General features: G+C 33.1%; 1 protein-coding gene across 3 annotated transcripts; it reads left to right on the top strand.

The window, feature by feature from the left end:
- The first annotated feature begins 872 nt into the window (after positions 1 to 872).
- On the top strand, positions 873 to 7,875 carry LOC126660420 (zinc finger CCCH domain-containing protein 5). 3 transcript variants are annotated; one of them, XM_050353915.2, is made up of 10 exons: positions 873 to 973; positions 1,369 to 1,703; positions 2,478 to 2,633; positions 2,753 to 2,887; positions 3,006 to 3,164; positions 4,348 to 4,440; positions 4,878 to 4,994; positions 5,421 to 5,495; positions 5,728 to 5,951; positions 6,801 to 7,875. In XM_050353915.2, exons 2-10 carry the CDS (start codon positions 1,371 to 1,373, stop codon positions 7,678 to 7,680), a joined length of 2,172 nt encoding a protein of 723 aa, XP_050209872.1. In that variant the 5' UTR covers positions 873 to 973; positions 1,369 to 1,370; the 3' UTR covers positions 7,681 to 7,875. The 3 variants fall into 3 exon arrangements, with proteins under 3 accessions (XP_050209872.1, XP_050209871.1, XP_050209873.1); XM_050353914.2 differs by having other exon boundaries at positions 1,254 to 1,703; XM_050353916.2 differs by lacking the exon at positions 873 to 973 and having other exon boundaries at positions 1,533 to 1,717.
- Positions 7,876 to 18,706: the final 10,831 nt, after the last annotated feature.

The following is an 18,706-nucleotide window of genomic DNA, read 5'->3' as shown; positions in this document are numbered from 1 at the left end:
ATAAGTAAAATAATATTTCAAATATATTAAAAATATTGGTGGGAATAATTGATTTTGTATAGGTGAGAATATGACAACCCCACATGATTGTGGGGTTTTTGAGGCACCCAAATTTCCTGCATGGACCCACATGTTCCGCATTTCGCATTTCTAGAATGCGGAACATGTGAGTCCATGCACTCTTTTGGAATTAATTCCAAAAAAGGCACAACAATGAAAATTTGGGTGCCTATGAGACACCCAAATATCAAAAACCCCATGATCGTGTGTGTGTGATGAGATAAAACCTTCAACCCTAATCAATGTTCTTGATAATGATTTTGTTTTCCAACAATGGTGATACTCTGTCTATCGGCATCATCAAAATGATATTATGCTATCAAATGTTGTGAGATGTAACGTTTTAAATGATGCGCTTAAATAGTTACAAGCATAAATGGTCATAATTCAATACATAAATAACCATATAATTCTAATTTTTATTTTTTTTATTTAATATTCCAATTCTTCCATTTATTTTTAGCGCTAGTCAATGAATCAAATGACTTAATTAAAAAAATAAAATTTCAATTTGGACTATAAACTAATTTTAACATAAATATAAGTTGTATTAGAAAAAACATAAATATATGAAAAATTATATTTTTATTACATCTTACAGCTTAATGAATTCAATTTAAAATTGAATTTCTTTTTATTAAAGATTAATGTCATAAAAATTCATCAATTTTAAACGGATTTTGAATTTATTTACTTTAGATTCTATCTCTGTTAAAAAAACAGACCGGTAAAAGGTTATTTGAACTATTTTTTAAATTTAAGGACTGAGCTACACTGAGTTAATAATTCAAGGGTTTATTCATACCGTTTGCCTTTTATATAGTGCAGGAAAAAAAATACGAAAGAGAAGCGTGCAGTGAGACGACGGGGAGGAGAAAGCAGGGATTTGAATATTTAGCGACGATTTTGCTAGGTACGTGCTTTGCTTCTTCCATAATTTTTTGGATTAATTTCTTCTTCTTTGTTTTAATTGAAATTTAATTTTTGTTTGCTTTGGAAGAATTTAGGCGAGGGAATCATAATTTTTTTAAATATCTTAAATAAAATTAGTTTAGTTAATTTTATATAAGTTCAGTTATAATATGTTTTTGTTTAGTAGACCGAAGTGCTCTGCTAATTATTTGCATTGTTTTTGAATTCAATTTATATACAATACAAGTGATGGGATTGTTGATATTTACTGTCGAATTCAGGGTCGAGCCCATATTATTATTGTGCTACAGTGTTTCTAAATCGCCATTGCCAAACTCAAAAGCTTTTGGAAACGACAAATTAAAAATAAAATCTAATTAAGTAGAAAGAAAACAGGTATGGCGGAATCGATGGTTGATGCAAAGGATGAAGTGGGAGGAGGAGAAGAAAAAGCGGAGAAATCGGTTATGAGCAGGAAGGAGAAGAGAAAGGAGAGAAAGAAGATGAGGAGAAAACTAATAAGGAAAGAAATATCGGAGAAGGAGAGGGAAGATGAAGAAGCGAAACTCAACGATCCGGAGGAGCAAAAGAGGATTAAAGAGATGGAGGAAGAGGAGAGGATAAAGATGGAGAGGGACAGGGAAGAGTTTGAGAACAGAGAACAGAAGTTTCTGGAAGAGATTGAGAAGAAATGGAAGCTTCTGGAAGAGGAAGAAGAGGAGGAGAAGGAGGTAATGAATTTCAGGTTTAGTCTTTTTGTTTTTTTATTAATTTTGATTACTCTTTTGGTTGATTTCAGTGATTATCTTAGGAATTAGTTTAGATGTGATAGTGTATTTGCCTTTTTTTAATCTTGTTTTTATCTTAGTATATTGTGTTCGGATAGTTTTAGTATATATGGGGATACGGTTGCGGAGAAACAGAACACTTGGAGACGGAGACGGACACGGAGAAACGGTGTTATTCTAACGTTTCCTATGTTAAAAATGAGTTTCGTGTCCAGATGTCAAGTTTTTTACACGTTTTCGAAACAGAAAACGTTGATTGAATGAAGTGTTGTGCTACTTAGGTTTTAGTTACTAATACTATTGAGTTTGGAAAGCTTGTGAGTTGTTAGAATTCAGTTTGAAAAGAGTAAATTAATTTTGAAGAATTGAATTATGCAAAGAATTAGTTAATTTTGTAAGCATGTGATTTTATATTTGGAAGTTTGAATTTGCTATAATATTTCAAATTTGGTAGAATCAGTCTATACTTTGTTAATATATAATGTTTTGGAAGCTTTAGTTGCTAAATTGTTCCTTTTTTAGAAAGAAAATGAGCATTTGAAAAAAAAAAAATTATGCAAAAGTCGAGATAAAATGGAATTTATTTCTTCCATATGATTTTGTTTTTGCTTGTGTATGCCATATTTCGAATAGTTGGTGAAAATAGTTTGGACTATGGAGCCAAAGCATGTTTCTTGTTACACATACTTTGCTCTTAATTATATCATATGTTGGTAGGTTGAAAAGGAGAATGAATGTAATGACGAGGATGAGTGGGAATATGTAGAAGAAGGTCCTGCAGAAATAATCTGGCAAGGAAATGAGATAATTTTTAAGAAGAAAAAGGTTAAGGTTCCAAAGAAGAAGAGTGAAGATCAGCAAACTAGACATGAGGTGAAACATGTATTTTCAGCTTAGATCTTTATTGCGGTCTCCTTTTAGCTCTACTTCCACCTTTCTTCTCCTCGTAATTGCAGGCTTATTAAATTACAGGTGTATCATTTTGTATGCAGGATGATCGACCTACATCAAATCCTCTTCCTCCGCAATCTGAAGCTTTTTCTGACTACAAAAATTCATCAGTGGCATCAGCAGAACGGTTGCTTGAAAGTGTTGCTCAACAAGTGCCTAATTTTGGGACTGAACAGGTTGACTTTTGTGTTTAGTTAAATATCACAGTAACTTTGACTCATGGTGTTGCGTCTTATCTTCAGGCCTTGACATTTGGATTGTTCAGCACTAATCTCATACATTTATCTCTGGCAGGATAAAGCTCATTGTCCTTTTCACTTAAAAACTGGAGCTTGTCGGTTTGGCCAGCGCTGCAGCAGGGTTCATTTTTATCCTGATAAAGCGTGTACATTACTGATGAAGAACATGTATAATGGCCCTGGCCTTGCTTGCGAACAGGATGAGGGGCTTGAGGTCTGTTAAATGCTGCCTTCATATGTCTTGTATCCTGATTTCCAATTCGGCAGAAAGCATTATTGAAAGATTACTGTTTTATGCGTTGTTGCATGATGAGACACAGCATTGGATAGCAGTCGCATTGCAAATCTGCCAATGCTTCTTTTTTCTTATTGTTAATATGTTAGTTTGGCAGTGTTGAAACTTTGCATCCTTGTTTGTCATCCTTTAAGCAGTTGATGCCGTATGACCATTCATTTTAATTCCGGAAACAGGTTGATTGTTCACATCTGTTTTTTACCTGAAGATTATTATTGTTTTGCTTGACGTAAGTTAAACCAGAGGTTCCTCCCAAGGTGCTCTTCAGTGGAGGTCCATGGTTTTGGCCTCAGTCGGTTGAAGTGAAGACTTTGCATTCTGTATCCTATTTGCTGGACATGGGAGTGCTTCTCCCTGAGTATTTATGATACATGTCTATAATAAACTTGCCATGGCATATCAAAAAATGATTGATATATCTCGCATGCTTATTTACATCATCATTTTCTTCATATAAGAATATTACATTTAAATAAACAAGTGCTAAATGTACAATTATGATGCTTTTGTTGCAAGGAAGAAATTGTTTTCTAATTCCCCTTTCCTTACCACATCTTACAGCTCGGCAGAGTGATTATACCATGTTTTTTGGCTTGTCTAAACAACTTTATTGTTTGCATTTCATATCTTTGAACTTTGTAGTCATGAATTTTTTCTTAGGGTATTGATTTTTCCACAATTACTCCTTGACAATAAATAGTTTGTTGGGCATATATTGAATGGTGGAGCCATCTCCCTGGATCGTTATTTCTTTTCAAGGGCTGTGATATAGAGCAGCAAAACCTATTTGTATGCGTATGCAGTTGGAATGCTTTGCTGACTTCAGAATGTATCAATAATTTTAATTTGGTGACTTCAGCCATCTTTTTCTTTACATTTACTTACTGCGGCCTCATTTTTGAATGTCCTGGTATAATTTTTTTATCTAGCAGTTTGTTTTATCTAAGATTGCTTCTGTATTATATTTCTCTAAATGCTATGCTTGCATGATTCATCATTTGTTTCTGACTTCCGTTCGTTGGATGTGGTACATTTCCATATCACTATAATGGTATTAACCATAAAATTTCTCTTGAATCTCTTGCCGCATTTTCTTTTTCAGCATACAGATGAAGAGGTTGAGCACTGTTATGAAGAATTTTATGAGGATGTGCATACAGAGTTCTTGAAGTATGGGGAAATTGTGAACTTCAAGGTTGCTAACTGCTGTCTATTCTGTTTATTATTCATGAATCATGATATTTAGAAGTGTGTTGCACACTCTTAGAAGTTAGTATTCTTTCCTTTTTTGATCGAGGAATTCTATTTGCGGTTACTTCTGTGTTCATTTTATTTTTCTCTTCCCCCCCTGCTCACTTCAACCCTGGTTCTGGAAGTAGATAATGTGTGTTTATTTTTGTGCCTTAATTTTTATCGGAATATATACAAGGTTCCTGTATGCTTTTGAGGTCTGAAAATTTATTCTTCTCTTGGAACAACTAAAGGATTGTATTTTTTTTTCGTTGTGTTATTATGTGGAAATAGGCCATTATGCCTATTATGTATGCTTGAGGTCTGACAGTCTCTTCTTTTCTTAAAATGTTTTTTTTTTAACTTGCCTTGTTGGAATTACAAGTCTCATATCCATGACAGGTTTGTAAAAATAGTTCATTCCACTTGCGGGGGAATGTTTACGTGCATTATAAGTCATTGGATTCAGCTGTACTGGCGTATCAGTCCATCAATGCTCGTTACTTTGCTGGCAAACAGGTAGCGTATCATTAAGAAATGAAAATGTTGCACTGTTTAATATCATGTAGCAATCGAGGAAGGAAATTAGTTTGTCCTTTTCTTTCTGTGTGTATTTTGTGTGTCAGATAGCTTTGGCTTCCTTTTGGTTCAGGGCCACTGGAATTCTATGTGTCAGATAGACTAGTGGGCTTGTTAACACACTAGCCTAGTTTCCCGGAATTGGTAGATTTTTTATCAAGAAAATGAATCAAGTGAACAAATAAATAAACAAATTGGTGGCTGGAATGTAATTTTTAAAAGCAGCAAACTGAATCTTAATTGATTTCTTATAGTGTTTCAGTTTGCTGCCATGGTACCCTGTATGCTAATCAAATGATTTTCTGGTTTTGATTTACAACTACTTCATTTATACTAATCAAGAACAAATTAAATAATTTTGGACAGATAAGCTGTGAATTTGTTAACCTGACAAGATGGAAGGTTGCCATATGTGGGGAGTATATGAAGTCGAGACTCAAGGTATAGATGAAGTGCTTTCTAGTCTTTGTACCATTTAATTAGTAATATCCTTTTTATTGGTCAATTTGGGTTTCTCTGCTGACTAGACAAGGTTTGTATGTTTTTTAGGTAAACATTAAAAATAGGGATCCAAAAGAGACAGAGTTATACAAATAAATAAATAATATCTTTCTGATAATTCCAAATCTGGCTGGCTTCGGTGTTGATGTTTTTGTTATCTTTGTCTTATCAGATATGTTCTCGTGGAACATCTTGCAATTTTATCCACTGTTTCCGTAATCCAGGTGGGGAGTATGAATGGGCTGACTGGGATAAGCCACCACCTAGATATTGGTTAAAAAAGATGACCGCTTTGTTTGGTTACTCTGATGAATCTCCACTTGAGAAACAGATGGAGCAGAAAAAATTAGATTACCCGAGGATGTCGAGCAAGACAACCCCAGCAGATCGAGACAGGTATACTTTCAGTTTTAGCAATATATAAAGTAAGGTGCCTGTGAATCCATAGTCAGACTTAATAATGCAACCTAATTATGTTCATTTATAGTGGTAAATTCTAGCCTCCTTGCTTGCAGAACTGCATTTAAAAAGAGCATGATTAAGCGAAAAGCCGCAGCTGTTACTTGCTGTGTGCTTAGCTAATAGTTTTGATCCAAACTGCATGTTTCTCTCACGCTATAAAAACTATATTTTCCAAAAGGTTTATTTGATTATTTGGTATTAGCTTTTGTTTCTTGAGCTATATACCGTGTTGCTCGGAAATTTTTCAAGTCCTATCTCTTTGGAGTTTTCTTTTTGATTCCAGAAATGCTTTTGGAAACTTGCACGGAAATCTTGTTTTACTTTTACAGTTTTCTGTTTCCGTGCTGTGTCGGTTATATATGCTTTTAGAGCTCTTTAATTTTTTAATACTGCCTGAAGCCTTCAGGCTGAAGGTCTGCTAGTCTTTTCTTAGTTGTCTACATGAACAGATGATATTAGGAGTTTCACTTTGCTTCTTTTCCGCTTTTCGATTTATTCTATACAGGCACAGGCAAAAGACTATTATTTTACTGTTTTTCGTTTCAGCATTTTAGTTTCCTATTCTACATCGGATATATATGCTTTTAGAGCTCTTTAGTTTTTTTTTTTTTAATACTGCCTGAAGGTCCACTATACTCTTCTCTTAGTTCTCTTCATGAACAGATGATGATATAAGGAGTTTCTCTTTGCTTTGTTTTTGGCCTTTTCGATTTAGTCTATACAGGCACATGAAAGAGACTATCATTTTTGTGTAGGCTCAGAGCTTTCTGATTTCCTTTTCAGGCATCGTTCGAGATCCCGATCCCGGGACACAAATCACTTGGTCCCTTGGTCTGGTAAAAGCAGTGACAACGAAGATGATGATCAAGAAGGCACCCACCGGCATTGGCGCTCTGATGGTGATAGAAAGCGGATTCGGATCCATTGTGAGAAGTCATACGAGAAAGAGTACCATCACATTGAGCGCAGAAGCCGAGATTCAAGATCTGAAGGAGGCTGGTCTGATAGAGATAATGAGGTAGACAAAGAAAGAACCAGGCATCGTGATCATGTGGGAAAGAGGTCACAATACCATGATGAAGTGACAGAACACTCCCCTCGTTGGTCTTGTCAGAAAAGCAAGGATAGGAACCGTGAAGTGGATTCCGGTGAAAAGTATGCTCATGCTGAAGGCTCGAGACATGGGATAAAAAGGGCACACGCTGATGATAGTGGAGACAGGAAGAATGAAACTAATGAAATGGATGTTTATCAATCGGATAGCGAGAAACACCAGAGTGGAATGGCAGTCAGCTCAAGACACAAGAGCAAAGACCGAGATGGACATAATCGTACCAAAAGGAAAAGCTCGAGACACTATAGCAGTTCCCCGGAATTTCAAGAAGATCTTCACGATAACAGGTACATGATTACATATAGCATCAAGTCCGATGATGATTGGTTTGACAAGAGCAATGAAAGACGTCGAAGTCATAAAAGGAGACGCTCGAGGCAAATTGAACAAAAGATTTCAGATGATGAAGGGACAACTGCAAAGAGTAATGAAACAAGATCTGGTTCGAGCAAAAATCACGAGTTTGATTTTGTAGACACAGATTCACGATACAGATCCATCGAGGAAACTGATGAATTGGATCGCTGGAAACCTGAAAGCTGTGATTGAGTAGGAGTTTTGCTAGAAAATCCTTTGGTATGGGGAGATGTTTATGATAGCCCAGTTTACTGAACTGATTGTAATCAAAGCAGCCATAGCACTTCAAACAGTGTGAAACAGTAGTCGTGTCCACTGAAGCAACCGATAAAAATTGAACCAAACCAAATTGAAAATGCAACCATCTATTAGCACCTTTTTCACAAATTTTAAGCAATTAATACATTCATATATTGAATAATTAATTTAAAAACGATTGCATATAAATTTTAAGATGGAGATGTAAAAGCAACTCTTATGGCTATATAAAAGTACAGTCGACCCATTGATAATTAATATTCTATAAATTAATAATTCTAATAGTTAATAGAAAATTGAGGAAACCAATTTCGTTCCACGTCGGATAATTAATAATTCTATTATTTTATAATTAATAAAATTTAAAACATATTCTATATGTGTATTAATTATTAGAGAGATTTTTTTAAAAGAATATATTATATATAAATATAATAAATTATTTAATTTATATGTGGGATATAAAAATGTTGTTCAACACTTAAAAAATACAACAATTGGTGATATATTTGGGGCAACACAAACCTTGATTCGTAAGGTAGAAACTGAAATACCATCAAATTATAACTTTCTTGTTCATTTGAGAAAATTTCAAATTAGATGAGCAAGTAAAATAATATGAAGCAACCCTGGTATAAAAAGATAATAGAAGTTACTTTATTTTATGAATACAATTTTTTGATAATTATTTTATGGTTTAATATCGAATTGGGATTTATTAAAGTGAATATAATATCATTTCTTTTAAATTGAGTGATTGTAAAAGTATCTAATTAGTTGGTTTTTTTAATATAATATTAATATTAGGTCTATGAGTGCAAATGCTTTAAAATATAATTTTTAATTTTGAAAAATTTTCTATACAAATTTAATAAATTAATAATTATAATAATTATAAATTTTTGATCCACTATGTATATTAATTATCAGAGGGTCGACTAAACAACGTTTTTTTTGCCAATAATAAAACAAGGATTAATCATAAAAAAAATACCAATTTTTTGTGGGCAGGTTAGTTATATTCATCTTTTTAAAAATCGCTCATTTAATCTATTTTGAGATATTTTGTTTTTTATGCAGCCATTAGTAATTCAACCTGTTTTTTAGGCTTAATGCATCCTTGTGCCTCTGTACTTTGATTGTTTTGCACATAAGATCCATGCACTTCATTATCCTTTATATAAATTCCTCCACTTCTTATCTCACTCTCCGGCTATTCCTCCGTCAACAGAAATTGGCGACTGTCGTTCATGAATTGGTTGTTGTGAATCATTAACGCACCCATTCGCCCACTTCATCAAAAACTTGTCATGTCAAATGACCACATCAACATTCACTTAATCCCTAACTTTTACCTAAAATCAAAAACAATCAAACATTTTGCACTTCACATCTTTTCACTTAATCCCTAATGTTTATCGATTCAAAATGAAATCACTCTAAACCCTAAATTGAGAATCGTAAAACCTAATTGAAGATCCATGGTTGATCATCTCTTCGCGAATTTACGAGCAGCAACAAAGTGAAAAACCCTAATCGACGTGAATATGAAAAAGAAGAGTGCAAGACAAAATGTTTTTGGAAATCAAAAAGGAAAACAAACTGTTGCATCAATTTAGTTTATATTTTTTTAAAACTTTTGGTTATCTTCTTGTCGTGGTTGCCATGTTAGATTAAGGCTTTTTACAAAGCTTGTGTATGTATGGTCGACTTAGTGAAAGGATTGGTATGTAAATGGTAGTTGTAGGAACAAATTTAAACTTAAGGCTAAAATACCTTGAGACTTTAGGGAAGGACATAGTGGGAGATGCTTTGGGTTATGACATAGAGACCTGGTGCAAGGTGTACTTTAATACATCAATTAAATGTAATATGGTGAATAACAACCTAGTAAGGACATACAATGGTTGGATTTTAGAGCCTAGAAATAAGTCAATAATAAGTATGTCGGAGGATATAAGAGTTAAGGTAATGAATAAGCTGTGGAATAAGAGGGATTCTACAAGGGGCTAGATTTCAGATGTTTCTCCTAGAGCCCTTCAAGTTGTTGAAAAAAAACAAGCAACAGTCTTTCGAGTGGGAGATGGAATGGAATGGGGATGATGGGTATGAGGTGGCCTAACTTCAAAACAAAAAAACAAGCACATAGTGGACCTAAAAAAGAGAACATGCATTTGCAGGGAATGAGACTTAATTGGGATCCCTTACAAGCCTATTGTTAGTGCATTTTATTCCGAGAGAGAAAATCCAGAGGCTTATGTGCATCAATGGTATAGATGGATACGGAGATCCATCAAATGAGTTAGGAAGGCCCTTCAAGAAATTACCTAGAAGACAAAGAATAGTATGATAGAATCATTTGAGTTAAAAAAGAGAGTCAAGTTGTCATTACATGACAGAGTGATGACATATGAAATATGCAAAGGTGTTAGGCATAATGTTAGAGGTTGTCATGATAAAATTGCAGACACTCATGTCATGACCCAACAATATTGAGCCGCAACCGGCGCTAGGGGACGGGAGTGGTAGCTCCAGAATCCGTAGAAAGCCTCAATTCACTATTAATTTTTCGCAAATAATAAACAGATAACAATAAACAACGGAAGCAAATACACATTTATAACATCTAATCAAATATTTGCACTAACTGTTCAAAAATCTCGCGGGCTCTAGTTACCGTACCCTGTACGAACTGGCCTCGCGGTACTATAAATATCAGTTAGTGAAACACAACATATCACCGGCATCTGGGGCCGTGAACAAAATATACTACCTGTAGCCTATCAAAACATATAAACAAAACAGCATGTACTAGGTACAATCAAAATGTACTGCTGTCTAGGCTACGACTCTGTCACACATGACCACTACTGCAGCACTCACAGAAGTCAGAAACTATACATACACAGTTGACTTCTGGACTTCAAAATTTGGCTTCTAGCTAAGTGCACACACTAAGCACCTGAAAGACATCAAAGGTGAGGGGTCAGTATTTGGGAAAATACTTAGTGAGTTTGCATTTACTAACGGTATTATTATAAAAACATAGCATCGCATTTCAAGAAAACAATAATATAAATTAATTAAACAGGTATTTGATCCATTCGAAACTAATATCCTGGCATGCGACACATCTCTTAAATGATCATATATCGTTTAATTTAATCATTACATTTCACGCTGTGAGTCCAACTCACTGGTGGGTCCAACCCACTAGATACATGGACTCCAGGTTACACCGTAACCGAGTGCTCACTCGTATCAAATCATTATCAAATTTCGAAGTTCTTATTCATATCTTGTTATACACATCAATTTATTTCTCAAATGCAAACACACTAGACTGACTCAATACTGGTGATCACACAGCCTATTGACACCTAATAGGTAGCTAGTTTCTTCGGATCGCATACTAGTTCTCGTATATATATACTTGATAAAAATATCTAAATTTAATCAAACCATATAATGATGCGATAAACAGTATAATTATCAATATAAAATAACTTTAATATATAATACACGAAAGTAAAATACAACTCATAGTGACCGCTATCCAAGTAATGATGTGGTCGATCTGATAGTATGCCCTCGCTAGTCCACGTCTACTGACCCCACTACTCGCTGACACGTCTGATAAATCGTTTAATGGTTAGACATGAAACTCGTATTTTTATTCATTTAATACTTCTAAGTTTTAGGGTTTAGTTTCGTTTCTATTCTTATTTACATATTTGATAACTTTAGTCGTATCGACGACCTAGCGAATACCGCTCCTCATTCTCGAGAATCGTATACATACTTAGCGTTTTCCATTATCGTTGACTGTCTAAAACGTCGAGCTTAGCTCGAGACTTTTGATTCTCAAAGTCCGAAATCCGTCCTTTAGAGTCAAACTACTCAAATCGTCAACTATCTAGGTCAAGGTATGTTCCGAAGGCACGTTGGAGGGAATCAGGGTGCACGGGCGTGCCGTTCGGTGGATGCACGATCGTGCAACTAAGTGCACGTTCGTGCACCATGGAGGGTGCACTTCAGGTGCACGTTCGTGCACCTTGCAGGGTGCACGATCGTGCACCACGTGCACAGCCCCCGGAAAGACGTTTTCCGGGGCTTTTTGGCTATCCCGACGTGCTAATCATTCCACCACACAAAACTCGTATTCCTGTTTCCTCAAAAACGCTATAATAACATCCATAAACATCAATTTCAATCCAATATACTATAATACTCAAAACTGCCCTTTATTATCGATTTTTAACCAAACTTCTTAAAGAATTACCTTAAGACTGAGCTTGAGATTGATAGAACTCACGATTATGAAGAAATCTCCGCGAAAATCACTCGATTCGGACGTCGAACGGCGAGACGGCGGCGAAACGACGGTATCAATCGAATCTTCTCTCGTTGCCTCTGGATCCTTCTTCTGATCCTTTCTTTCAAATGAAGGTTATACATATATATATGGTTAAAGGTTCATTTTGGTCCTTATATTCTTGCTTTGTTACAATTTATCTTTTGGACTTTTCTTTCGTACGATTTAGTCCATAACTAAATCAATAACTTCTTAAATTTTAACTTCTACGTATTATTTATATCCAATAAATAATACGAAGCTCGATATTAATACTTTCCCGTCAAAATCCAAAATTTCCGTTTTCTACACAAAGTGGCTAAATTACCACTTTGGTCCATGTACCTTTCTTTGGACTTTTCTTGACATTTTTCCTTTTAATTCCAATTCTAATTTTAGAATTGAAATATAAACTTAATTTCCGCATAATAAATTTCCCAAAACCAGCCTACTTGAAATTTATTTATCCAAATTTTATCGGAAACCTTTCCGATTTCGCCACCCTGTCGAGTCCAAACTGGACACGTGGTATAGTTAGCTAATTAATTATTTTGGGGTATTACAACTCAGGTAACCTTCATGCAATCTTTGTTTTTTTTGTTGATTTTCAACTATTTGTTAACATTTGCTTTCTATTTTAGTACAGGACAAGGAAGAACAAAAAAAACAATCTAATGCAACACCTTTACAGCATACTACAACTCCTGCCAATACATACAAGAAAATAAAGAGAAAACAAGTTTATGTATGTTCCTTTATCTATTCTGCTTGTATGTATGTTGCTTAGTTTAATTGGTGGTTCAATTATTTACTATTGAAAAAGAGGTGATTAGCGGCAGAAATTTCAGTCGCTAATCACCTATAATCCGTCGCTAATCAGCATTGGCGACGGACTATATCAAACCTAAGGACTATATGTTGCTTAGTTTCATACTACCTAAGCTAGTTGCTGTTATACCTAAACAAGAATAGGCACCTAATAAAATGAGGCATAAACAACAGTCCAGTAGTGACAACCCTACAGCCACACAATCCATACTTCAACATTTTTTTTTATTTTCTTGGCATGTTCATAATGAAATTGAACTTCCTCAATCATCTCCTTTATTGCATCCACTTCCATCATTTTAAGTCTCATTTCTTCCTTGTGTATTTGGTCTTCATGTTTGTGCATGTTATAAATTTCCTTTAAGGCTTCAACCTCACTCTTCAATGACTCATTCTCTAACACCTTAGCTGCCAATAGTGCTCTAACCTCTCCACCTCGAAGAAGAGCTGCATTACGTTCATTCTTTAAATAAGTTACACCCATCCTCAAGCCAATGACCACCATATGTGCGTAGCCAACCTATTTTTTATCAATCCACTCAAAGAAGTTACATTTTGGATTCTGCGTGTGTTTTAAGAAGCCAAAAAAACCCCTAGTATCAATTAACAAATAACCTAGCCCAAATCTACAATGCAAAAAGATCAATCAGTTAGGCTATATGATCAATATGTTCCTATGTAAGTCGAAGGATGGAACTTTGTGAAAAATTAGGCTATATAACCCCAAATGGCCCTAATGTAACTACTTAGAAAACCCTAATTTAATTTTATCCTAATTTGATAAAAAAACTAATTTAATAACAACCCTAATTTAATTAAAACCACAATTTTTTGTTAACGTTTTAAAATATTAACCTCAAATAACAAAATTCCTAATATTATGGAAACCCTAATTTGATACGTACAGTTTTTATAGGATAGGTGTAGAACCTGCGGTCTGGGTTTTTCTTAATCGTTGAAACTTGGTACTCGTGCTGGTGCTCCACATCACAACAAACTACACTTTCTCCACCTTCCATCACACCGGTTTTCAGCTCTTAGACTGATATGGAGCAAAGGTTTGAGGAGCGAGGAGGCGATTTAGAGCAAAGGAGAAGTGGAGATTCGAATAACACTGCTTTTTGCCATGTCATATGCCACATTGGCGAAGAAAATGACATGTAAATAGATGGATGAGAGAATCTCACGGCGTTAACACTCGCAGTAAGAGAGGGATGGTGGGAGAGTGAGATAAGACGTGGAGGGATTTATATATGAGATAATGAAATGCAAAGACCTCATGTGCAAAACAGTCAAAGTGCAAGGACACATGGATACATTAAGCCCGATTTTTATGCCAACAAAATGTCCAGTTGGCTGTCATCTCTTTGAAAGAAATTGAGTTAGTATGACATGGTAGCTGTCACGACCCAATTTCATGGATCGCGACCGGCGCTAGGGTATGGGTATGGTTGTACCAAAACCCGTAGCAAGCCTTGCGGATAAAATCAAACATACAAAGTAATATAACAACTTAAATGTAATTACTTACATTGATTAATAAATAACCAGAGTTAAACAAATAAGTATGTCAAAACATAAAATAAAGCCAGTCAGACAAATCTGACAAACATTTAATGTAATATGAACTTCTAGTTTTACTACTGCGGTCTAAGAATAAAAATCAGTTTGACAATCTATACAAAATAAAATAACCCTCCGAAGAATAAAAGGATCGGAGTGGACCAGCTTTCAAATCATAAACCTGGAAAATTTGGGAAAACAACGGGGTCAGATATACTGAGATGAGTTCGCAATACTATTTACATTTATTAAGTTTAAAACCCTTAAATCAAAACATTTTTATACTAATATAATATGATTATGGAAAACAGTATTGAAATGATCCCAGCGTAAGTATGACATAGCATACCGAAACCCAGAGTGGACGGGAACAAATCCTCGTCATATAAATATACCAGCGTATGCAAGACTTTAGTCTGCCGTTTCCCAGAGTACTCACCGGTGCACACAGTCTCGATACAAGCCTATCGAGTAGCTCGTTTCAATCCAGATCCATAATCCGTAAAAACAGTTCACAAACATTTATAATATTAAAATACGATGCGGTACTTAATAAAGAGGTAAATAGCACTACAAACTCACTGCTTGCTTATCCATGTGAAATCTTGGCAAACAGCTAATCCTGTGTAGACTCTGAAGCACGAGCATTCGACGGGTCTAAAACAATGTATAAGTTAAAATCCATACAACCCTAACTCTAAGAATACTAGACACCACATAGGACTAGCATCTTGAACACAACCAAAGTACAACCCAAGTAAGGTAAACATCTATGTACCAAACAAACCAAAGAATTCATATCATTCACTTTAAACAATTTAGGCAAGTTAGCTTATCAATAACGACGATTCAATCCATCAAAATCCTGTATTATGCATTTCTAGGCAAAATCACACAACAACGAATCCATAAATCAATTAGGAGTAAAAACATTACCTAAGAATGATGAACAAGATTATAATTGATGTATTAACCCAAGGTTCAAAGGGCTGGACCGAAATCAATTGGATCCACAAGCCACCAGCGAAGAACACAACGTAGAAATCGCGTAGATCTTGCGAGTATGATGAAAAATCAAGTTCTTAGCGTAATGAATCGCATCCGGGCTTGTTAGAACAAAGGAAATGTGTATTTTATATGATGATATTCGTTTTAGGGTTTGTGGAAAAGAAAAGGGGGCTGCTCACATGAAAATATGGGTCTACTTATAGACTTATGCGGGCTTTACATGGGCTTTGATAAAAACCACGATTTAATTATCATTTTGAGAGTTAGAAGCATCCAAAAAACGTGAAAATTTAACACAATCTAGAATATACTCTTATGAACAACATATCAAAAAATGGGCCTGATCCCATATTTCAATTGGGAGATATCAACGTTTTACCAAAACATGACAGTTCTGGAAAACATGCAAATGCTGTTTTGATATATACCCGAAAATAAATTGAATCAACATCAAACACATACGAGATCATGGGATACATATAAGACACTCAAAGAGACACAACCAAGGTATCACAAGTGTTACTTCTAACATATAACCATTCAGAATCAAGTTCAGAATCAAGTTCGAAATATAACAAGAAAAATGTTGAAATGCAAAATAACAACGAATGCAAGAAAACAACCAATTTGTAACGGATAACCAAACTGACAAATCAAGTTTGAAAACACGGGGTATTACAGTAGCATCTCTTAAAACAAACCAAATCACACACTGAGCCAACCATTCGATCTGATTGAAACCGAACCTAACCAAACCATAAGATGAATCACATAATTCTAACCAAAATCAAACCTAATCTATAAATCAAATTAGTTAATTATGTTAGTTGCAAAAGATATAAAAAAACCTCGAAGTTTCTCTAAAAGTACATATCCACCCTTTTACTTTTTTCAGGCACAATAAAACTCTCGTTGTTTTAAAATTGAATAATTAAAACCGCGTTGGTTTAAAATCGAATAAGTAAACCCTTCCATTAACTATGGAAGTTGACAGAGTCAAATCTATTGGGAAAAAAAAATTCAAAAATAACCTTGGTTCTTTCAAAAAAAAAGTTCAAATTAAACTCTTTAAAATTTTAAATTAAGGACTCAAATGCACTTTTACCTATTTAATTATTTATTTATTTTTTAAAAGTATCATCTTCTCCAGTGACCAGCTCCACTGCTAGCAATGATTTTCGGAATATGTTTCAATTAGATTAAATTCAATTTAATTTTATTTTTAGTTGATTTAATTTGATTTAATTAGATTTTAATTGGGTTCCAATTGGTTTAGTTCAGAATCAATTGGTTCAAATAAATATTTTAATTAATTGGTTTAATTATGAACAAGCACCAATAATTCGGCGAGATACACCTGAATATTGATCAATCATAATTATATTTAATACATTTAATAATTAATTTTACTTAGATGTGTCATCATATTTTTTATTTTATAAACTTTGATTTTATAATTTTAATTTTATAATTATTATGAAAAAAAATCAATTTTCCCTCTTATGTAGAGTAGTTATTCCATATACCCTTAAACGTGATTAGGTGAGCTTGACGTCAAAGACTTAATGCAAGAAATAAAAGTTATGGGATTGACGGTGAGTAGATGCGCATGAATTAATAAGAAAATCTTCACGTCCTTGTGCCTACAGAAAATTCCTTTAATTGATCATTTATAATTATATTTTATATAATAAATTTAAAAAATTGTATTTAAATATTTTATCATTTTTTATTTATAAAATATGTATTTTTATTTAAAAAATTATATTTGTTATAATTATAAGATTTAAGTTAACCCCGTTGAACCGATCAAACCACAAACCTCCAAAAAATCTGGTTTGATCTTCGATCCGGTTTTAAAAACAATGGTACAAGTAAATAGAATTTTAATTTTGTGAGAGTTTTCACAAATATTTCATTTCCACTTCATTCTATAAATTCACAACATATTTATTTTTGTTTTTTTAAACTACATTTTGTTTAGCTATAAAAGCACATACTTAATACAAAATATGAATCTAAATAGTTAATTTGTGTATGGGAATGCATATAGATCTGAGATATTTGAGCAAAACTAATTATTATAGTTATGAAAAGCATAAATATATAGCATTAGTAAACAATATTGTTAATGCTCACCGGTTTAAATTATCTTTGTATTTAAAAGAAATGAGTTTAACAGTCAGTTAGCAATTTCAAAAAGTGTATCATGATCTAAGATTTTTGATAGGAAAGTAAGTGTTTGAAAAAAATTAAAATGAAAGAAACATATTTACTTCTTCTTTCAATAACATACATCAATTCATGAAAGAAAAACACAAATTTATATGAAAAATGGATATATACAAAACTATCCATTTGAAATCGATCTCTGCTAAATTTTTATTTTTTTTCCCCACAACGTCAATCTGCATTCATTTGACTTGATTTCTTTTAAAACAATAATAATAAAGTAATATTTTATAAATTAAAAAGTTTAAGTAAAATCTTTGATAATTAAAAATCAAAATAAAAATAAAAATTATAAATAAAAATTAAATCAATATTATATATAAAAATTAAAAATTTATAAAACTGCTTCTTCGGTCATTTATATTTAGGACCGTAAACAAACCGAACTCGAACTACATTTTATGTTTATCTATACTATATATAAAAATAAAGATGAAGAGACATAAATATGTAATGTCCTTTTTATTTTATAAAATATAATTATAAATTAAAAAATATTAAGATAACTATTAAAATTAGAATACTAACTAAAATACACTATTATGTTAGGATAATTGTCTAGAGCACTAAATAGACTATTTTTATAAAATATAATTAAAAATTAAAAATTATTAAAGTTAGAGTACTCACTAAAATAAACTATATTAAGATAATTGTCTATAGTATTAGCTAAAATAAATTATTTTATATATTTAATAATTATTATTTTAATTGATTTTTAATCATCTAAAATTTTAAATAAGATAAACTAATTTTAATAAATTACTATTTTAATTATTATTTGATTTTCTATTTAAATTCTCTATAATTATAAAATCCGAGTATCAATTAAAAAAATTAAATATTAAAATAATCATGTAAAATATTAAACAAAATAGAATATTTCTAATTAACTACACTTTCAAATATTATTTAATATTTCATATTTAAATATAATTATAAAAATAATTACTAATTAAGAATAAATATAATTAC

The sequence above is a fragment of the Mercurialis annua genome, linkage group LG8, assembly GCF_937616625.2.
Source record: "Mercurialis annua linkage group LG8, ddMerAnnu1.2, whole genome shotgun sequence".
Lineage (NCBI taxonomy): Eukaryota > Viridiplantae > Streptophyta > Magnoliopsida > Malpighiales > Euphorbiaceae > Mercurialis > Mercurialis annua.
The sequence above is the reverse complement of the archived record's forward strand: the minus strand, read 5'-3'. Positions and strand labels throughout refer to the sequence as shown.